The sequence below is a fragment of the Neoarius graeffei genome, chromosome 6 (assembly GCF_027579695.1).
Source record: "Neoarius graeffei isolate fNeoGra1 chromosome 6, fNeoGra1.pri, whole genome shotgun sequence".
In the NCBI taxonomy this organism is placed as follows: domain Eukaryota; kingdom Metazoa; phylum Chordata; class Actinopteri; order Siluriformes; family Ariidae; genus Neoarius; species Neoarius graeffei.
This window is the reverse complement of record NC_083574.1, coordinates 2215649-2239623: the sequence shown is the minus strand read 5'-3', so window position 1 is coordinate 2239623 and position 23975 is coordinate 2215649. Positions and strand designations below refer to the sequence as shown.

Sequence of the window (23975 nt, the reverse complement as noted above, 5' to 3'; positions counted from 1 at the left end):
TCATCATCTTCTCCTACTTCATTATAAAGAATCATTTTGCTTTATATGACCATACTTGAAAAAATAATGACCTCATTTACAGTAATGGCTTATTTAAACACAAACCCATTTCCGTTCAGGAAGTCTGAATTCAGAAGAGCATCAGATGCTCATTGTGTCCCAAATCAGATGTAATCAATAGTGCGTTAAAGTTCAGAATTAATCATCACCTGTCAGTCTAATCAGACAGATACGATCTAACGCCTAATTTCTGACAATCCTGACAAATCTCGATGAGATTTTCTCTTAATGCACAGCAGATGCTTGAAGGCTCTTAAAACGGGCGTGACAGCAGAGCCCGAAGTGCCTCATTAAGGAGCTCATCAGTGTAGCCTGGAAAAAAAGGACCAAGAAAAGGAGGTGGGTTGGGGGACGGGTGTAAATGTCAGCGCTAACGCTAACTACTCGCACTGTCTCAGTCGCTGTCATCTAAAAGGGAGCGTTTATGAAAGGGTAATGAGAACGTCTGCTTCTGCTCCTATGATCCATTTAGTAATAAGGTTCTCCACTGGTTCTATAGGAAGACCTTTAGAAACGTCCAGAAGGAGCTTTTCTCAAGTGAAACAAGACTCGCTCTTGTCCACTGCGACCCTACGCCATCCAAGCTCACATCATTTTTATTTAAACCAACTCGTAAGTGCATAAACACTCATGCATGCACTTTTCAGGGATATTACGCAAACCAAGGAAACATAAACAGCTAAATAAAATGTTCCACAACATCCTCTGATGGATTAACAGTACGTAGGTTATTCATCTCAGTCTCGTTATCGGTATCAACGAGTACCGAGAAACATGTTCTCACACCGAGTCTGAAAAACATGGTGCATCGAAACACATCCATTTATCCCCAGTGCGGATGATTGTTAGCTCATTCAGTTGCAGGTCACGTCAGATGAGTTTATGCAATCACGCACCGTCCGTCCACAATTTACAACAATCACTGCTCGTCCTTCAGGAGTGCTGAGATTTCGATCAAATGCTCATACAATGTTCTCCAGGTGGGCGTGTATAAAAGTTGTCAAGATGGTTGCGCCACCTGTCATATTTATGATTTTATGGGCATTTGAAATTTTTTGGGTGACTCGTCTCATTAAACGCTACTCTTCGTAAATTGCGATGACGTTTTCACTGAAACTCACCCAGAAGACTCTAAAGACCTATTCCAACAAGAGTTGTTCATCAGGTGGCGCCACCTACCATGGATGAGGCTACAGAGGGGTCACATGCAATTTCATGAAAATCACTACTCCTCCTACAGGATTGATCAGATTTCAAAGTCACACAACAACAACAGTGGCCGGTATGAGCTCCAGCCTCACTGAGGCTATTTATTCTAAATAAAGATGGAAAGCCAAAAAATATCTCCTTGGTCTTTGTAGAAATGTGGAGCGAGGGTTTGTTTGCGAAATTTGGCTCCTGATGAAAGAACAATATCTACTTTTAAATAAAAACACACACAAGATTTGTATTTCTTGTCTTTTAGAAACAGGGTTCAGGATTCTTGATTGATGCATCCTGAAGTGGCCTTGAGGGAATTCACTGATACAATGGCAACAATTTGGTTGGGTTAGGAGGTGGAACACTCGGTCTAAGCACTTTTAAATTGGTTTTATTTTTGGTGAATTGCTTCCTGCCAAGAACCTCGCTAATTTCCTGACCTCAAGCTTTTATTTTCCATCAACTCTACCCAGTTTCCTCCAAACAAACAAGGTCCTTCCTGTGTGCTCCTTAGGTAATGATGTTCCACACAGAAACAAAAGTACAGCTAAAGGAAGTCATAACTAGACGAAGAACTCTCCTCATATTCTCCAGCATCTGTAGCTCTGTTTTATCTTCCCTTTCCACCATCGTCCCTTCACTTTATTCAAAGAGATGCCTTCCAACTCTCCAAAATGTTTCTCTCCTTTTCTCCAAATCCTACAAATATCCAGTAATCCCACAACATGTCCACTGGATCCCATCCCAGCCATGAATCTCCAGAAAGTTCCAAAAATCTCCTCCGTTTTATCACATAAGACAAAAAAGCTTTAGGTTTCCAACCAATCTGGATTCAAAAGCTGAGCTACTGGATCAGTCAATCCTGATCCTTCCTGATGTTCACTCATGTTAATAATAATCTTTATAATCTTTACATCCTTGGATGCCTTGGATTTAGAGACATCTACATCTTCTCTATGAAGATTGTGACTGGTGTCCCACACGGCTCAGTGCTTGCTCCTGTTCTCCTTATCTTCTCTACCCAATCTCATGATGATGAAATATCTTCATATAGCATCTCCTACATCAGTGTCATCTTGTCCTTCTGTCCTTCGATTGGAAATTCAGGTTCTTACTTGGATCTCAACATCACCTGAACCTGAATCTCAGCAAAACTGACCTGCTAAATATTTACGGATATTTCCACATCCTGATCTCGTCGTCTTTTTTCACAACTCCATGATCACTCAAATATTGTTGATCCTCATCAATTATCATTCTTAGAAGATACCAGAAGTCTTGCAGGTTTTCCTTCAACATCAGGAGGATTTTGTCACAAATCATCCCTCTCAGCAGGTGTTGCCGTTCCCAGTTCACTGCCAGGTCTCAGTTTTCCAACTTTGTGTCCCCCACCTTTAATGACAATGAGTCAAAGTCTTCCAAAAAAAAAAAAAAATCACTGAGTCATATGTTCCTCTTCCCCCAGCGACAAACAATAAGTAATCAAGTCCAGAGTCAAGTTAACAATACGTCTTAATGCCATAAAACAAAGGCTTAAAACCCTTTACCCCCTTAGGGACTACTGAGATGCATGTAATCTCTTACTTAAGGGCACTTTTAGGGGGTAAAAACTTAATGAGCCTCGTTTAGGTGTTGATCACTAACAATTATCGAGAACGGCGATGACTGACAAAAAAAAATCCCTTTAAAGGACTTCATTTTATAAGCTAAAAGCAGCTTTACTTGAGCCTTTACTCTGTAAGCACTGTTGTCACGGCAACTTGTAAATGTAAGATAATCTCCGTCTGTCAGAAAATGCAGGTGATGTACGGATGTAATCTCTGGGAGAGTTTTATTTAAAAACGCTGGCAGACAGATACAAATCAGTGATCAAAAATCAGAGTGGAGAAACAGGTAATGGTGGAACGAGGCCCAGACATGATATCTAAGGCGGAGACAAAGAGCAAACAGAGTCGGAAACCAGAATATCAACACAGTGGTACAAAAGGCTTGGTAATGTGAGACACAAGGTACAGTGTGTATACTTCACAAAGTCTATGTGTACTGAGAGTTCTGATAAGCGCATGCTGTGATTGCGCTCTAATCCGGAACAGGTGCAGGGTAGTTAGTCCTAACGGTGCTGCAGGGGTGTGTATGTGAGTAGCAGTTTGAGGTGTGACGCTGTGCACAGACGTGACACCATCGAAGGCAAACTTCATATCCTGGAGCATCTAAAGCGTGGTGAGAAAGCAACAAATTTGTCTAAAGAATATCGGATCCTGAAAAATTCAATCTCAACTTTTAAAGCAAAAGAAAAAAAGCTCTGAGACTTCATCCATAACTGCAATCAACATGACGGGCTGAAAAGAAAGAAGATGCAGTAAGCATTCATTGCACTTCCTTGTTGGTTTATGGCAGATTTCATCCATTCTGAACAAGGAGACCACTCAGGTTCTTCTTGCATTCTGTTAGGTTTAACTTCTGCGACTCACGCTGCAGCTGACAAGCCTTCAATCATCTGGGTTTACTGGCTCTCTGCAGCTCTGTAATGCTTGGCAAAAATACATCGGGCCCCAGCAACGATCAAAGCTACCTCAAGAACCACCAGGCAATGGATGGGACAGCGGGAAGCATTGCCATCTTATAGCTCCAGATTTATTGTACATGTGAGTTTACTCTGGGTTTCCAGATGCCTAAAACATGTTGGTAACATTGAACACGATGCTGGGAGGTCCAAGTCAGGTCAGGTTTTGGACCTGCTATCGGTAACCATGTAAATCCGATACTACCTGTGTCATGGTCGAAATGCTGGTGACTAAACCGGCAACCCCAAACCTATGTGTGAGGAGGGTATGAGGACACCCTGGCAGGACAAAAACAAGGCCTGTCTACTGAAGGGCAGAAGAACTCTCTTGATTACAAGGAGTCAACAGCTATCTACCAAATGGAGCTGGCGTCCCATGAAAGCATTCAAACTCAGCGCTGTTGACTCTTATGGCAACTGCTGCATCCCCAGTGAACCTCAGATGTACTGGCCCCGTCTCTCCTCTGGTTTAGATGAGCTGGGGATGAGAGAAGCTCTCAATAAGTGTTTAAGCTTCCTCACGTGGTCCTTAACACTTATCGAGAGCTTCTCTCATCCCCAGCTCATCTAAACCAGAGGAGAGGCAGGGCCAGTATGTCTGAGGTTCACTGGGGATGCAGCAGTTGCCATAAGAGTCAGCAGCACTGAGTTCGAGTGCTTTTAAGGGACTCCAGCTCCATTTGGTAGATGGCCATTGACTCCTTGTAATCAAGAGAGTCCACCCACCCACCCACCCACCAGCTCATCTAAACTGTCCTGGCTTGAAGATCATCAAATGAATGACGATCTTCACTTGGCATAGTCGGAAATGACTGAAGCTGGTCAGAAAGAAAAGAAAGATGCTGGGAGGTATGTAACATAATTCCCCGCCTCCAACCAGGAAACGATCCCCTCAACTTCCTACTCAAGACCTCACGATGTTCTCCTTAAAGGAGAACTGAAGGAATTTTTTTTATTATCAAAATTCTATTTATCTCATCTCATTATCTGTAGCCGCTTTATCCTGTTATACAGGGTCGCAGGCAAGCTGGAGCCTATCCCAGCTGACTACGGGCGAAAGGCGGGGTTCACCCTGGACAAGTCGCCAGGTCATCACAGGGCTGACACATAGACACAGACAACCATTCACACTCACATTCACACCTACGCTCAATTTAGAGTCACCAGTTAACCTAACCTGCATGTCTTTGGACTGTGGGGGAAACCGGAGCACCCGGAGGAAACCCACGCGGACACGGAGAGAACATGCAAACTCCACACAGAAAGGCCCTCGCCGGCCACGGGGCTCGAACCCGGACCTTCTTGCTGTGAGGCGACAGCGCTAACCACTACACCACTGTGCCGCCCCTCTATTTATCTCATTTTATTAAATATCGGAATGCATGTTTGATCGCTATTTTGTCGCTGCTATAGCAAGTTCTGAGTGTTTGAAATATGCTCTGTAATATATCAGTCCATATGTCAAAGCAATGGCCGTAAACGAGATGCGTTGAGACCTGTGCGAGACATCGTAGGACGGAAGTAAAACATACAAAGGAAATCAAAGTGACCGACATCTGCCAACATTGTCAAAAGACGCGCGCGCCCTCTTTCGAATGCTGATGTAATCAAGCCGGAAGTTTTGTTTGTTTTGATAGCAATCAGGAAAGTTTGAAAAAAGTAGGCAGTAATCGTCATTTAAACTCGTTTTTGTCCAATATTTCGTTTGGAAAACAGTTTTCAAAATGGCGGCACTGACACCTGGCTGACACTTCACGTTTTGAAGTCTCGCACAAGTCTCGTGAAGATCGCGCGGATAAGCTTATAAATGCATTCCTTATCTTCTGAGGATAAGTTCCTCAGAATTCAGGAAAACACACCAATTCTTCAATTTGTTCCTGCTCTGTAACGCTACCAGAACTGTAAAAGGAACAAATTTTCTGTGACGTGCCTTATTTTTTATCTTCTTTTAAACTGCTGGCTGGAATGACTAAGTGCTCAAAAGTGGCAAATGTGTCACCGTGTGACAGATGGGAACATCACCCTGCCATCTTTTCACCCAAATAAAACCATGCAAAATGGATGCATTCAGAAAAGCTGGTGTGATATTGCAATTTTGAATTTGAATATTCCTGAAGAACGCTTTGTTCCTTGATAAAGGTGCTGGTTATGAAATTTTCATTTTCATCTGGGGCACAAATCATACTCTCATGTTGTACTTTGCATGATTCCAGGATTGCCAGGATGTATTTGTGGTGTACATGTTACTGCAGGGGCGGCACGGTGGTGTAGTGGTTAGCGCTGTCGCCTCACAGCAAGAAGGTCCGGGTTCGAGCCCCGTGGCCGGCGAGGGCCTTTCTGTGCGGAGTTTGCATGTTCTCCCCGTGTCCGCGTGGGTTTCCTCCGGGTGCTCCGGTTTCCCCCACAGTCCAAAGACATGCAGGTTAGGTTAACTGGTGACTCTAAATTGAGCGTAGGTGTGAATGTGAGTGTGAATGGTTGTCTGTGTCTATGTGTCAGCCCTGTGATGACCTGGTGACTTGTCCAGGGTGAACCCCGCCTTTCACCCGCAGTCAGCTGGGATAGGATCCAGCTTGCCTGCGACCCTGTAGAAGGATAAAGCGGCTACAGATAATGAGATGAGATGTTACTGCAGGCTGTGTTCTGTGTTCGTATTTAATCACAAGATGAACAGGAATAACGTCTCAGGAATAACAGGACTGATTACGCCGATACATCAAACCTGAGAGGAACAACTTCATCAGCTTGATGTAGTCGGCTGTATCCAGTGTACGGTATGTACTGTATGGAAATGGCATGCAAATGGAGCAACATCAATCATTTTCAACTCACGTATTTATTTATTTATTTATTTATTTATTTAGCATTCATCAGTTTGGAAACCTTGAGCCAATAACTGCATTAATATACAACTTTCTTCTCGGCACATATTTCTCGAGTGAATGTTTTCTGGGTTCAGCTCAGCTCTGTTTATCCCTCGCTCACAGATCCAGCCTGATGACTTTCCAGTGTAAAAGCTTTTCCTGACAGCTCAGGGAGGATTTTTAAGACTCTGTAAGACTCTTGTGTGCCATGAAGGGTGACATGAAGCTTTGTCAAACTCAACTCCTGTATTCATAACGCGCCTGTCCAACTGCGGCAGGAAGAGAGATGACTGCTAACGTTCCACCTGACTGCTGCACGATGGGATTATATTTCATCCATTCCTTGCTATAGGCACGACACTTCAACATTTTCTTTTTTTTTTTTAACTGCCACGCCGCTCTCGAATTCTGGCTTCTCATTGGTCAGAAGGTGTTGATTCATTTTCTATAATAGATCACAGGTTTGTGAGAGTGCACACGGTTGAATACGTTATCATTTCTATAGCAACAGTGCGTTCACAGGGGCGTGTACAGAGGACACGCCGCACAAAAATCATTCTTATGGTGACATCTGTGTGAACAGAAACATGTTTATTAGCTCATCTGTCTGTAAGGCGAGGCGTCTGTCGTCCACAGTTCAGTTAAATCGTATCTCGTCCGTCAGTTCTCCGTGGACTTCCGTTCTGAATGTTTTGTTTGAAAGAACTCATCACTCCGCACAAAACTCATTCATCATTTTGTCAAATCTTTGCTAATGAGTTACTAATTAGGCCAAATTAAGGAATTTTCCAGCCGTCTCACTAGAATTTTTTTTTTTTATCTCTCTCTCATTTCTCATCTGATTCCAGTTCTGATTGATGTTTTGGATCGATCTTCCCTTGAGGAACAAAACTTGGTTGTTTGCTCATTTTCCTGTTGTAAACAATTTGTTTATTTTCAGTTAAATCAGATCTCAATGGATTTCAGTTTTATTTGAAAGAACTCGACCTTCTGAACAACACTCGGTCGTTGTTTTATCAATTTTTGCTAATGAGCTGCTAATTAGGTCACCTTAACGAGTTTACAGACTTCTCATTAGAATTGTATCTCCTCTTGCAATTCGCACCCGATTTCATCTCTGTTTTGGGTCGATCTTCCCTCGGGGAACAAACTTTACTCCTTTGTTCGTTGATTTTTTTTGGTTGTAAACAATTTGTTTACACCTTTGTTTATTTTCAGTTAAACCGTGTCTCCTCCCTCCGTCAGTTCTCAATGGATTTCAGTTTTGATTGTTTTATTTGAAAGAACTCGACCTTCTGAACAACGCTCGGTCATTGTATTGTCAATTTTTTGCAAACAAATCAGTAATCAGGTCACTTAACACATTTCCTTCTGGCTAGAATTGTATCTCCTCTCTCATTTATCATGCGAATTCAGTTCTGATCGATGTTTTGGGTCGATCTTCTCTTGGGGAACAAAATTTGGTCCTTTGCTGATATTCCTGTTGTAAACAGTTAGTGGTGGAGGTTGGTCCTCTCTCACATCGTTACATTTCAGTTCTGTTTGATGTTTTGGTCGTCATGGCCGTTTTGATGGCAGGACAGATGAGCAACTACGTCCTTGACGTTCTGGTTATTTCTTTTAATGGAAGGAGTCTTCAGTGTCAGCGCTTTGTACCATTCAAATTTAAAGCTGTAACTTTACGTTTTCTGATGTCTTCAGAAGTCTTATTAACTTCAAGAAAAAGAAAAAAACATTAGCTGGTGAGGAAAGGACATTTATTGCTGCTATAACATAACAAAAGTCAGAACTTGTTTCATGAATTTTCCACCACATTATAGATTTATTCCTCACCTACAGTATTACTAATATTTTATGAATGTAAACATGACACTCAGACATTACTGATTATTGAGTATTACTGCAACTTTTTAAAAATCATAATTTCTAATAAAGTATTAAGAATTTGCACGAAAAAAGAAACTCATATAAACAACAGTTAAAGTGAGGCTGAAGGACAGGACTCGCTCTCGCTTGTTAGAATTCCTCTGGATTTTGTGTCACATCGATTTTGCATAATTTATTCTGTCAGGCGCGTTACCTTCACTCCTTTAGACAGCTTCCTCCTTGTTTTCACTTCTCTATAGCTCTGGCTCTCTCACAATGCCGGGATGGGAAGAAATCATTCCAACATGGTCTCATATAGAATCTACACTTCTGTTAAACGTCCCAAAGGAATCTATGATCTTAAACAAAGCAATTAAACAAATGAATGGGATTAATTTAATTTTATTCGCCTTCACTCTGACTTTTTCTCTACACCAGTGCACAGGTGTATTCTCTTCAAACGTCAAGAGCTTCAGTTCATGTTCACAATGTTCAAACATCAGAACGGGAAACATTGTGATCTCACAGTGAAGTGTGACTTTCTTTCTTTCACTGTGGTATGGGTGTTGGTTTGAGCCAGATGAGTATTTTTGGTTTGAGTATTTCAGAAGCTGCTGATCTCCTCCTGGGGTTTTCACACACAATCAACAGTCTCTAGAGTTTACACAGAATGGTGCGGAAAACAAAAACCACTGAGTGAGTGAGTGACAGTTCTGTGGGTGGAAACAAACGCCTTGTTGATGAGAGGGTCAGAGATCAGAAAATGGCCAGATTGAGCAGTCTGAGCTGCCAGGAAGGATATAGTAACTCATATAATCACTCTTTACAACCGTGGTGAGCAGAAAAGCATCTCAGCAACAGCAGAAGAACACACTGGGTTCCACTCCTGCAGCCAAGAACAGGAATCTTAGAATCAACAACAAGTTCCTATTAAAGTGGCCGGGGAGTGTGTGTGTATAAAGTTATAATGTTAGTCAGAGGGGCGTGGCTAGTGGTGAAAACTTTCCTTATTATGTGTCTAAGGAGGTTATGAATGAAATCAAGATCATTTCACTCAAGTTCAATAAAGAGTAGAAATGGCACCGGTCTGATATCAGGCTGATACCAGAAAAAAAAAAAAAAAGATGGATTGATATCAGAACAAACGTATCGGATTCTGTACCAAACAGCACAGATCACAGATTGGAAGACTTCAATGCTTTTTTTTTTCTTTTGTAGAAATCGACTATTATATTTGATTTTGATTTTTATGGGAGAATTCCAATACAGCAAACACTGAAATAATGATCAGCTTCAGACTTCATAATAAAATTACAGATAACAGACTAGAATAGAATTTGGAGTCTGGTTTTTTTTAAATACATAAATACATTTTTAAATACAAAAAAAATCTCATCTCATTATCTGTAGCCGCTTTATCTTGTTCTACAGGGTCGCAGGCGAGCTGGATCCTATCCCAGCTGACTACGGGTGAAAGGCGGGGTTCACCCTGGACAAGTCGCCAGGTCATCACAGGGCTGACACATAGACACAGACAACCATTCACACTCACATTCACACCTACGCTCAATTTAGAGTCACCAGTTAACCTAACCTGCATGTCTTTGGACTGTGGGGGAAACCGGAGCACCCGGAGGAAACCCACACGGACACGGGGAGAACATGCAAACTCCACACAGAAAGGCCCTCGCCGGCCACGGGGCTCGAACCCAGGACCTTCTTGCTGTGAGGCGACAGCGCTAACCACTACACCACCGTGCCACCCACAAAAAAAAAACCATTTGTGTTTAAATTTGATTTACTGTTAATGTTAGAGGGTTTAAGAGCAGATGCAAAAAGCGTTGAGATAACTGAAGAGTTTGATGAAGAAAATCATTGTCATAGATTTTATTGATAAAGTGTGTAAACGGTTTCTGTATAACGGACGTGAGAACAGGAAGCAACTTGTTTCATGAACGTTTCACTTTAAACCATTAAAAATAAGTGACGTATGACATCATTCTTCTTTAATCAAGAGAACATTGTAAATGTTGGTAAATTGTCACGGTGTACGAGGAATAAAGCATTTCAGTATTTCAGAACCTGTGACTACTGAGATCTGCTGTAAATACTGAAAAATATAATATTCTGTACATTTACGATCGTAGAAATGTTCTAAATATTTCATAACATTTTCTTTTTATCCTCAGCTCCACTTTCAGTATAAATATTTCTCCCAGTGGATTTCATTTCCTGCTTGTTTTATCTTTCAGCTTCATCATGGATGTGGGCGTGGCACATGGCACATTCCAGAGCACATTCAACACTCTGATTGGCCACCACTTGGTGATGGTAGCATCTCATTTGCATACAAATTCTCAACTGTTTTTTTTTTTTTCGCCCTCATCAACTAGGACAAAAAGACCAGCTCACACTTCATTTCAGCACAATAAGGACGGTACTTACGCTGAGCAGCAGGGGGCGACTCTCCTTGACGGCGCCGACGCAGCCCAGGCAGCCAATCAGCATGATGATGGTTCCCATGGCGATGAGGAGATTTGCAGCAGACAGAGACGGCAGAGAGGTGGAGAGAGTCGCAAAGTTTCCTTGGGTGACAGACAGCCAGACGCCGACTCCCAGAATCCCACATCCCCCCAGCTGGGAAAGAGAGAATAGACAGTGCAAAAGTTTGTACGCCCTTAGGACAAAAACGAGAACAGCAAAGACACCGATACCAGCGTGTACAGTTTTACAAACGCTGGTTAAATAAATGGTAGGGAAAACAATCTACATCAAATATATTTACATAATAATTCCATATCATTTTAGAAACCTTCTTTCCTTTGTGAAATCCTTAACTCTCCGTTTTTAACTTCTTAAGATTCTTTTTTTAAAATATTAATTTTAAAACAGGGTCAGCACGGTGGTGTAGTGGTTAGCGCTGTCGCCTCACAGCAAGAAGGTCCTGGGTTCGAGCCCCGTGGCCGGCGAGGGCCTTTCTGTGCGGAGTTTGCATGTTCTCCCCGTGTCCGCGTGGGTTTCCTCCGGGTGCTCCGGTTTCCCCCACAGTCCAAAGACATGCAGGTTAGGTTAACTGGTGACTCTAAATTGAGCGTAGGTGTGAATGTGAGTGTGAATGGTTGTCTGTGTCTATGTGTCAGCCCTGTGATGACCTGGCGACTTGTCCAGGGTGAACCCCGCCTTTCACCCGTAGTCAGCTGGGATAGGCTCCAGCTCGCCTGCGACCCTGTAGAACAGGATAAAGCGGCTACAGATAATGAGATGAGATGAGAATTTTAAAACACAGGTACATTTCCCAAAATGCAAACTTGTGCACTCGGCTATAAATCTTAAGATCTCAGGCTAACCTTAACCTCGGTGATGTACAGGAAATCTTTCAGCATTTTTAGTTTTTTAATAAAAGCTGTCAGGTTAAAACAGAGGAGGAACTCCAGCATCGTCCTTCAGTACGGTACGTCATCTGATCAAAACATCTTTACAGTGTTTAAACAGTACATTTAATAGACATCATGACAACAACCAACCTGAAACTGTTACGTGTCTGTGTGTGTGTGTGTGAGAGAGAGAGAGAGAGAGAGAGAGAGAGAGAGCAGTTCATTTCAGCGAGAACTGAGCACGGAGACACTTCAAGTCGAGGTCCAATTGTGTTTAAACTCCATAATGTCTTAGAAATAAAACTCAGCACAAGGAGTTCATCACTAGCAGCACACATCAACAACACACACACCCACACAGCGAAATAAAATACGCAGAAGTCTCTGATTGATTAATAAGAAGTCAGTTACACTTTTATTAAAAAAAAAAATTAATCTCAAAGCATCTCTATATCCGGTATACAGAAAGAGCAAGCGAGACAGAATATTTTAGCCAAATCATCAACAATAAGCATTATAATCAACCTCATTAAATAAATAATAAGTGTGATATTATTAGCTTTTGTTTACATAAAATTCCCAAAGCGCTTCCTCTTCCATCCTGCTTAATTGCACTTCCGTCTGAAATCGGGCAGATTCAGCATGAAAACGAGTTCAGTCCCTGCTCCAGTCTGCGCTTTCCGAGGTATCCGATTATTTAGCACAAAAGTCTTTTAGCACAAGTTCTAAAGTCTCTTAGTACAACTCTGTGTTCTTTAGCACAACTCCGGATTATGGTCACAATAATCGAAAAAATGCTCATCTTGATACAGGAAGGGGTTTATTATGATCAGAGGTGGACAAAGAACCCAACTTCATTACTTAAATCAAAGTACAGATCCACTGGTTAAATGTTACTCCGATACAAGTGAAAGTTCTCCAGTCAAATCTTTACTCAAGTTAAAATACTAAAGTACTTGCTTTTAAAAATACTTCAGTATTAAAAGTACATTTTCTGTCAACACACTGTTGTATTATTACCACAACGCTTACAAAACCTAACGCCTCTGAATCAACCGGCTGGATTTACTGAGGCTACATCCACACGACAACGGCAACGAGATTTTTTTTTTTAAATATCACGTCCACATGGGCAACAGATCAGTAAAATATCAGGCTCATATGGCAACGCAACGCTTGCTGAAAACGATGCAATACACCTGCCACACGTCTACGTGCGCTGTAAGACGGTCCCATCGGAGACACCAGAACAATAGAAGAAGTAGACGCATGCGCATAAACCCCTTCTTCTGTAGCATCAGCCACATAAAGTTTTGATTATTAATCAGTAGCGTAAAATGAAAGACACGGAAAGAGGAATGAATGGGGGTAGATGGAAGCCAGTACGCCAACATTCTGATATCCTCCAGAATTTTTTAATGGTCCGGAATAAATTGAATGCTACACGTTGATGGATTACTTTGTTCTTCTACGCCCTTTTTGAGGAATGTATTGTCGGACTTAAACCAACATCTGAAGAGGTGAGATCGCTCCTTTTTTTTCCCTATTTTTGCTGGCGGGATTGTTTTTGTTTTTGGAAAGCAGTGAAAATATTTTGTAAGCGCGTTTCATGAACCAAGTTATAGGATTTGTTGACAACTCGCATCGAGTTCGTTACACTTCTACCCGGCGTGAAGCACTGACAGTCATGTGGTTGTGACGTCATCGTAAACAAATCCGTTCTACTCATCCAGACGACTTTGCAATGGCGCCGTTGCCAGATTTTTCCACTCTGGAACCCGTTCTCAAAAGATTTCGTTTTGGGGCACCCAAAACGCCGGTGCCGTGTGGACGCCAGGCCGAAACGATAAGCAATTTTATCAGATTCACCTGAATCCGTTGCCGTGTGGACAGGGCCTGACTCACTTGTAGAACCTGTAGAATAAACACCTTTAATCACAGATAAACACAGATTTCTATATTCTGTTTATTTGGTAAGATTATGCTAAAACATATTTCTGAAAGCACTTCAGATAAGTTAACATTATTCATGTTAGTGTAACGCCATGTTTACATGCTAACTAACAGTGTCCAAGTTAACTAGCTATGTGTTAATGTTAGCTGTGGACAAGGCTACGGCAACTTGGCGGGAAAATCCATAGAAAGTCATTTGACGAACCAGATGTTTAGCTATTGCAGCGTTACCGCTAGCTCTAAAAGCACAGACAACTTCACTGCAAGCTTTCTCTTGGAATAAAACGTTTATATCCCTCAATATGCTTCTGCAGGTTGGACGGCGAGTTTTTGTCGGCCGTGATGTGGTTCGTTTTCGCCAAACAAAGCAAACATTTAAAACGAAACGAATCTTTAATCCTTTCAGAAAACTGAAACATGGGTTCTAGGTAAAGCCATGAGTGTGTGTGCGCTCCCGAGAAGAACCGCCTCCTTCCATTGTGTCATCAACTGATCGTGTTCAATAATGCTGCTGAGAAATCACTGAGCTTGATTTTATACAGTCTATGGACGTGACGTGACCCGAGTGATTACTGATAGACTGTCTCAGGGTCACCTGTGAAAAAAAAACACGTTTTAGAAAAGAAAAGAAAGAAACATCCACTTTCAAAGCACCTTCATAGTAACGAGTAACGAGGAGCTTGATAGAAATGTCGTGGAGTGAAAAGTACGATATTTGTCTTTCAAATGTAGTGAAGTTAAAGTCATAAGTTTCCAAAAAAAAATGCTGAAGTAAAGTACAGATACTCAAAAAGTGTACTTAAGTGCAGTGTTTCCCACAGACCAGGTAGCAATTTGTGGTGCTCCACTGTGCCGATGAGGGAATCGTGCGCGGTGGGGTCGTGGCGGTCGGTGGAGTCGGTCATTGGGGTGTATGCAAAGTGTTTACAGCGGGCGGTGTTCAAACACAGTATTTTTCTTCAGAGTCACCTGCTGGGACTATTTTAAAGCTACAAGAAGCATTTGAGATTATTCAGTTCAATCTAAATTCTTTTAAGTTCTTTAAGAGAAGACAGCTAAAACAATTTTTACCAGAACCCTGCCTGGTTTCATTCCTCGACCCAACTTTACATTACAGGACAGGCCATTAGTTTGCTGGGCTTGATGTTGGTGGAAAACCTGTCTTTTAAATTTATGAAAATTACTCACCAAAATTGAAGTTAAAGTTTAGTTTTTTGCCTTTTTGGTGGCAATCTTTCAATCATTCTTTAGTTGACATTCAAGGAATAAATTGCAAAAAACAAGCTGGAGGTTTTTATTTTAAATACTGAACTCAACACTTACCTCAACCAATACTGAAATGAAATAAATAGTATAATGTAACAACAAAATAATAATAAAATAAAATATCATAATTAGATGTGAGAAACCACTTAAGGTAACACCAAGGCAACTAACAATAATGAAAAAGCATTACCCTAATTGGTGCAAAGCCTGCATGCCCTATCAGAACATTTAATTCTGCTTGGCTTCCTGAAAAAAAACTCCAGTGCCCTATCGTAAGGGAAGTCATTGGGTTCGGGACCATTTATGGAGATTCGTAAGCAGGCTGCCAGATGTTCCCCTTGGAGCCTATTCCTGAGGTCTGTTTTAATCTATGGATAAAAAAAGTACATTTTCTTCATCATCAAAGCACTAAAAATTTCCATTACATCAAAAAAATATACAAAGGAATACTGAATTTCTATGTGCTTCCTCTATTCATAGCTGAGAAATCTACTTCGCCAATAAAGCTAATAAAGATGTTTCTTAAAATATTCAGATTTTATGCTTCTGATAGCATCAACTAGGCATCCCCGCGAGTATAACAACATTTTATTTAGGCTAGTGGGAAATCCTTATTTATTGTGAATGTCAAGCCATTATTAATAACTTGCATGAATGCTGAAGCGGGATAAACGGGATAATGCAATAAGGCTGGTTCCTCGCGTCAAGCTGCTACTGTCTGCATCAAAATTGGTTTATAGCCTGACTCAGGGATGTCCGTTTCCTGTAAGCCAAGAAGGCTATGATAAAGCTCATCACGAGCACGACGTAGGCTACCTTTTAAAATAAGGGGTCGGAAGGCGAAACGGGAAGGCTGCGTTATTTTTAATTAGCCTAACAGGCCTACTTGCAGTCCGGGTATATGCGCACCGGCAGGCCTGTGTACGCGCACGTGAATGAGAAGAAAGAGCACTATGAATGAACGGAACGATACGCAATGGATTTTTTTTTTTCAAAATTGCAAGTCTGATTGTGTGGCGCTAGGAATCCATTGTGTGGCGCTGCGCAACACAATGGTCTATGTATGGGAAACCCTAGGGTGACCAGATTCCCTAGTCTGAAACCGGGACACTTTTGCACGCGACCATGCTCGTGCTCGCACACCTTTTTTTACGTAAACGTGACACTCAGAGAGGTGCTCTTAGCATTGTGTTGAAGCTCACATTTATCAACATCTCACATGAAATAAAACAAACACGCATTTTGTTATCTAGTAGCATAGTGGTGTACAGATCAGTTAAATTATGGTCAGACAGCAGATGTTGTAATGGCTGAGAATAGGCCAGGCTATGTCCATAGGCCAAATTTACACTGATTTATTTCACCTGTTTGTGAGAACACCAAGAAGAATGCATATGCACATGTCGGCTATATCTCTAAAATTGTATGCACTACAGCATGAACTTAAAAAGTAGATATGTGACCTCAACATAGCCTCGGTCAGAATCAACCTTACTAACCATTCCCCACAACTGAATGAATAAAGCAAGATGATGTGGACAAAAGTGAACACTTTAATGGAAGGTGCAACAAGCTGTTCAACACAGCAATATGGCCAAACTGTCAGAATGGTGTGTTAAACAGAAACAAAAAAGAGACAAGTGATTTGAGAATATACACTACGGAAGCCGAGAGAGGCCCTTCATATAATCCTTTTTTTTATTCACCTTGTTATCCCGAGATAACGATATAATTAATTCAGGATCTCGAGAAAACAAAACAATTATTTCATGATCTCGAGTAAACAGCTGAGAAATGGTTCATTCAGGTGCGCCAAGAGACTTGTGATATGCTGACTTTGGGGCTATTTCTCATTCTGTATAGACACAACTTTGGTCATTAGAATGTCTGGAATAATCGATCACCTAATAAGGCAATATTTTGATCAGGGGTTGACACAGGGAGAGATTGCATTAAGTCTTTTAATAAGGGATAATTTCAAAATTAGTCCGCGGCACCTCCGCAGAAGACTGGCCTGGCTTCGTCTCTACCGACGGAGATACAGTGATCCAGCTGAGATCATGAAATAACGGTTTTGTTTTCTCGAGATCTCGAATTAGTTGTGTTGTTTTCTTGAGATCCTGAATTAATTATGTCGTTATCTCGGGATAACAAGGTGAATAAAAAAAGATTATATGAAGGGCCTCTCGCGGCTTCCGTAAACATACACTCAAACAAAACAGCAGTAAAGGAGGAGAGGGGTGACAGCCCGAGGAAAGCCCCCACAGGAGCGCACAGCATTTGCAGCATAGGCTACCCAACTCAGTACAAGAACAAAGCACTTACAGTGTGTGCAGTCGGCTTCGTGCGCATTGTTCTGCACCTCTCGGAGGAAGGGCTAGGTGCCCTGTAAATCTTTGGAAAAGGTACATTTTCTTTTCGGCATAATTGCTGCAGCATTACTGCTGCTAGCTGCTAGACAAAGAACATTCGCGCCAGTTAATGTTTATTTTATTGTTGCATGGCAACCCGTTCTGTTGTCTGGAATAATGTGGCTAAATAAACCCCCATGCCACAGGGCCAGGGGGCAGTAACCAGGAAAATTTGCGATTCCTGTCAATTCATCAAAATAGTAAATGCAGACATTTCTCCGATTCCCACGCTGCTCAGTCGCAAACGTCGCGAGTGGCGAAAACCGGGACATATCTGTGTCCCAACAGACCTTTGTCGGGACTCGGGACACACAACCCCAAATCAGGACTGTCCCGGTAAAACCGGGACGTCTGGTCACCCTAGGAAACCCTGAAGTACAGAACTCAAGTAAATGTACTTCGTTACTGTCTGTCCACCTCTGATTATGATTACTTAGGAACTGGAAGCCCTGAAACGTGGACTGAAAATCCGATTCTTTGGTGTCTTTGGATATTTATAGTGAAGCCGTAACAAACCTTGAATTGTCGGCACCTTCACAGATAACTTCAGTCACTTCTGAACATATCACAAATTCAACTGACTGTCAATAATTACGCATTTGCTGAATTAATGAATTAACCAGGGGATTATGTTTTCTTTCAACCTTTTTTCTTTTGTAAAAATTTAAAATAAAGAACAAACAAAAAGCTTTCTTTACATTCTTATCATCTTGTAAATTTCGCTTGAATTTTCATTCTTTATCAAATTAGCAAATTGTAAATAATAAATATGGTATAATTTAAGCTTAGCACTTTAATAAAGACAGAGCAAAGCTGTGAGTTGGCTGTAGCGGTGTACTGGGTCAGGGGACGCGCTGTGGTCAGTCATTTGGAGGGAGGATTGGTGACATACGGACTCCATCAAACATGGCGGTTTCAAGATGGCGGAGTGGGGAAATACAATCGCTCGTTTTCGATCAGAATCTCGGCAACTTTCATAAAAAACGTCCATCAAACATCTTTAAACATGATCAGCAAATATTCATAACAAAGATTAAGTGTTCTTGGATCTTGTGCTAAAGAACTCAGAGTTTGTGCTAAATAACCATAAACCGTTTCCGACATTCTGTTCGAGCTTAAAAAACAGAGATGTCACATATGTTTTAAATTTGCACCCCGTCTCACATGACTAACAGACTGAATACAGGATTTTCTCTCTCCTTATGCTCGTCTATAACTTACAGAAAAATCAGTATGAATTAAAAAGCATTCTCACTCTGAGGATGTCTGTATTAAAACCCCTCGTGTCTCTCCTGCAGCTCGTTGATCTCTAATTATTTAAATAAAAATGTTATTGGCTCCATTATTAAAAGAGTATTTTTTTATCTTCCTGCACTTTCACTACGAGTCGAGGTTTAACCCGGGACGAATCTCCAACACCACACACACCTCAGAGTTCTGCTTCAGAGCCTGTTTAAGGTTTAACCACAGCGCTGCTGAGTCCTGGACTCGTCCAGCGAATACGCCACTGATAACAAATGGATTAATAACCACATATACAGTGCTGTGCAAAAGTCTTGGCAGCCTAATGTTTTGGGGTTTTTTACATACAGGTTTTGTTATAGATTTCTATTTTATGACTTCTACATTATTGAGTCAAAACATTACAAACAAAAAACATTTTAGAGTTCAAAATGTTTGGGTATTCTTCCAGCACAAAATTAAACGTTACAGAAAAAAAGATGTTTGTAATATGTCTGAGCAGTATATTCCATCAGAGACACTTTTCAGATGAAGAAAGAAAGCATAATGAAGGCTGCTGGGTTTTGGTGTAAAATGAAGAAGTGAGTGTGACAGTCAAAGTGTCCAGAAGAACTGGGGCTGGTTCTGTAAGATGCTCAGGAAAACCTACACATCATTTCCGCATAAAACTGACCTCACTGGACCTCAGACTGATTTTTTTTAAAGCTAAGGCTCGCCTCGGGGCGGCACAGTGGTGTAGTGGTTAGCGCTGTCTCCTCAAAGCAAGAAGGTCCGGGTTCGAGCCCCGTGGCCGGCGAGGGCCCATGCTGCCCTTCCTTCTTTATTTATTTATTCTTGTTAGATGACCTATAAACTTTATTTAATTCTTTCTTTCTTTCTTTCTTTCTTTCTTTCTTTCTTTCTTTTTGTTAGATGACCTATAAATTATTTTCTTTATTTCTTTCTTTATTTTTGATAGATGACCTATAAACATCTTTCTTTCTTTCTTTCTTTCTTTCTTTCTTTCTTTTTGTTAGATTACCTATAAATTACTTATTTATTTATTTATTTATTTTTGTTAGATTACCTATAAACTTTATTTAATTCATTCTTCTTTCTTTTTGTTAGATTACCTATAAACTTTATTTGATTAATTCTTTCTTTCTTTCTTTCTTTCTTTCTTTCTTTCTTTTTGTTGAACTATAAACTCTTTCTTTTTGTTTGATGACCTATAAATTTTCTTTCTTTCTTTCTTTCTTTCTTTCTTTCTTTCTTTCTTTCTTTCTTTCTATTAGATGACCTATAAATTATTTTCTTTCTTTCTTTCTTTCTTTCTTTCTTTCTTTCTTTCTTTGTTAGATGACCTATAAACTTTATTTAATTCTTTCTTTCATCCTTTCTTTTTGTTAGATGACCTATAAATTATTTTATTTATTTATTTGTTTGTTTGTTTTTGTTAGATGACCTATAAACATTTTTCTTTCTTTCTTTCTTTCTATTTGTTGAATGATCTATAAACTCTCTTTCTTTTTGTTTGATGACCTATAAATTTTCTTTCTTTCTTTCTTTCTTTCTTTCTGTTAGATGACGTATAAACTTTTTCTTCATAACTTTTTTAGCTACCTTGCAAGACTGCTTAATGAAGCCTTATTGCTGTCCACACATTGGTTTCTATAATATGTATAATATTAGCAGAATTCCTCATGTGTGAAATGTGCAGATTGGAGCTCCATGCTTAAGAGAATATGGAAATGCATCAACCTGATTTTTGGTGGCTTTTGCAACCGTATGATGTCTGTATGACGTATGAACGTGTACCACCATAGGGAACCTGATCATAAGTGCAAGGCAGCATATCTCATAAACACTTGACCACCAGGCAACGAAATTTGTATTTTTATTTCCATAAGATAGATGGGGGCGGCACGGTGGTGTAGTGGTTAGCGCTGTCGCCTCACAGCGAGAAGGTCCGGGTTCGAGCCCCGGGGCCGGGGAGGGCCTTTCTGTGCGGAGTTTGCATGTTCTCCCCGTGTCCGCGTGGGTTTCCTCCGGGTGCTCCGGTTTCCCCCACAGTCCAAAGACATGCAGGTTAGGTTAACTGGTGACTCTAAATTGAGCGTAGGTGTGAATGGTTGTCTGTGTCTATGTGTCAGCCCTGTGATGACCTGGCGACTTGTCCAGGGTGAACCCCGCCTTTCACCCGTAGTCAGCTGGGATAGGCTCCAGCTCGCCTGCGACCCTGTAGAACAGGATAAAGCGGCTACAGATAATGAGATGAGATGAGGCTCGTCTCACACCAAATACTGACTTTGCATTTATTACCGTACGGCTTACTGATTACTGTTTATAGTATTTTTTTTTAATGTTGAAACATTTCATTATTTTTTAAGCCGGTTTTAGCTGACAGCATTTCTTTACATGTGCCTCAGACTTTTGCACAGGACTGTGTGTGTGTATCGTTCATATATGTAAAGCGAAATGTGTTCATTTATGTAACGTGTATGGAAGGAGTCTCCAGTGTCAGCGCTGTGTAACAGTCAGAGGTGAAGCTGGAACTTCAGGACAGAGGAGTTTACATTTCTTTACATCTTATTAACTTGAAATAAAGACTCTGGTGAGGGAACGACTGTTTATTGCTGCTATAACGTAAGTGACAACAGGAAAGTAATGAACTTCTTTCATGGACTTTTTTTCATAATATTAAATATATCTACTGTATAAACAGAGAAAGTCATTCTCTCTCTCTCTCTCTCTCATTACCTCTAGCTGCTTTATCCTGTTCTACAGGGTCGCAGGCGAGCTGGATCCTATCCCAGCTGACTACGGGTGAAAGGCGGGGTTCACCCTGGACAAGTCGCCAGGTCATCACAGGGCTGACACATAGACACAGACAACCATTCACACTCACATTCACACCTACGCTCAATTTAGAGTCACCAGTTAACCTAACCTGCATGTCTTTGGACTGTGGGGGAAACCGGAGCACCCGGAGGAAACCCACGCGGACACGGGGAGAACATGCAAACTCCACACAGAAAGGCCCTCACCGGCCACGGGGCTCGAACCCGGACCTTCTTGCTGTGAGGCGACAGCGCTAACCACTACACCACCGTGCCGCCTAGAAAGTCATTCTGTAATTAAAAAAAAAAAAAAACATTGTTGGCAAATTGGTGTAAAATAAGAGGAATATTTTTTATAAGAAGTAAATGAAAAGTTTTAGTAGAAAATAAAATAAACCCTGACTGATCCACACACTATAATCTGTTTGGGGTTTGTTTGTTTGTTTTTCAGTGTGCATTCGCAGATTTTTTACTGTTTTCCATCATGTTTGTTGTCACTGCAGTCCATAATGAATGCACAGCTGGCTGTAAAGTCTGTCTCTCATAAATAAGAGATGCGCTCGCATTTAGCTAAGGATGAAACCTCCAGCGAATCCATCACCAGCGTTCTGAAAGGTTCCAGATTAACAGTGGCCTCTAATGTTCTCTCTGAGCAGCTTTACCGGACCCCCACATGTGCATTATGTACCATTACAGCACAGAGCTTACACACACACACACACACACACACACACACACACACACACACACACACACACACTAATATTTACTGCTTACACCACTCATCTGACATCTCCGACTACGCCGCTGAGCTCTCGTCTGCGTTTTACTCCCTGCAAACATCAATAAACAGCCTGATGATCTTCCACTCGGGCAGGACGGAGAGAATGACGGAAAACAGGTGGAATCTGGTAATAAGATCCACTGAGAGAGAAAGAGCAAGTACTGATGAAGCAGAAGCCAAGATGGAGGAGAGCGAAAGATCAATAAGGCACTAATCACCATCGGGTTCTCTGATCATTCGTGCGCCATCATCTGCAGCCCCCAAAACTTCATGAATCATCTCCAACCTGCTGGAGGAAAGCTATATTCAAATAAGACACTCAGTGTCCTGTACACGGCCCTCATTTACTCTTCCTGCTATCTGTATATGTATTTAGTCCGTATCTGATTTTTAATCATTTAATCATATAAACCACTTTTTCCTTCCCAAAATATTTTTTTCTATTTTCTTTTTCTTTTCCTCTTTTTCTTTTAATGGCCTTCCCCAGTTACAGTAGTTTGTTCAATTTTTTGTAGTTTGTCTGTTCTTGTTTTTGGACACGCCCTTATACAGGTTCAAAGATAAAAATAAACATAAAGATAAAGAAGTCCTCCAAAATAAAAGGAAAAAACACCCACTCAATTTCTGACTCAAAATGAAAAGTGATGTTATGTGATGGTACGTTCGATCCATCGGTTGAGTTTCCTCAAGAACGTTTCGCTTGTTTAATCTTTATGTACAGTATTTATTGCTAAAAGGAGAAAATTCATACAGAAGCATCATTGTGGTGTAAAACAACTTCATTGTTAAACTCAGAGAACCACTGACATTTCTTGCTTGTCTTTTTAAGCTCCATAGAACCCGACGACAAAATGGTTTCCTGTCAGAAGACATTCCAAGAATCCTTGTTTAGATGCTAAGAACATTTAATGAGCCAAAGAGTTCAACATTTAGCTCTTGAAGGTTTTTAAAGGTCGACTGCCTTTCAGATTTTTCAAGTGTAGGTCATAAAAAGAATTTTCCCGACACCCAATTATTTTTGTTTAGTGACCGAAAGCTACTGAATTCAAATCACAGACTTCTTAATAGAACAATTAATGACTTTATCTCCACATGGCCCTAAATTCTCCGCTATTTTTTCCTGCTTCACCATGACCCGATTAAAGATACTACGTCATGCATCACGTAGTGGGCTTTCCCCGTTCACGCAAGGCATTGTGGGATACAAATTTGAAACAGGAGAGAAAAATGGAGGGCGTGAGTGTGCGAATGAAACGTGAAAGAGCGACTACAGTAACGGAAAGAAAGCGAGAAGAAAAGACGTTATGTTCTATACGAAGGAAAGGAAACACAGGACCAAACTAATAAATATGGGCGCTCAGCGAGCACCTCGGTGTGATCAGCTGTTCGTTTAGCGACAGAATGATGGAACTGTCAGTGCACGCTCAAAGGGAAACCTGTAGATGGCAGTAATGCAACACTGTGGATGCCAGCTGCTGTAAAACCCAAAAGAGGAAGAAGAAGGTAAACCTGCGCATGCGCACACGGACTTCCTCTGTCTGCTTGACTGCACCAAGCGAGCGATTTCATGCAC

At 41.1% G+C, this 23975-nt stretch overlaps 1 protein-coding gene across 6 annotated transcripts in view; it reads right to left on the bottom strand.

The window, feature by feature from the left end:
* Window positions 1-23975, bottom strand: part of tspan4a (tetraspanin 4a) — a 285374-nt gene that overhangs the window by 95963 nt on the left and 165436 nt on the right. For all 6 annotated transcript variants that reach the window (XM_060923187.1, XM_060923185.1, XM_060923186.1 and 3 more), the window contains one exon: window positions 10999-11190. In XM_060923187.1, the coding sequence (XP_060779170.1) occupies window positions 10999-11190 (192 nt within the window). The remainder of the gene's footprint in view (window positions 1-10998; window positions 11191-23975) is intronic.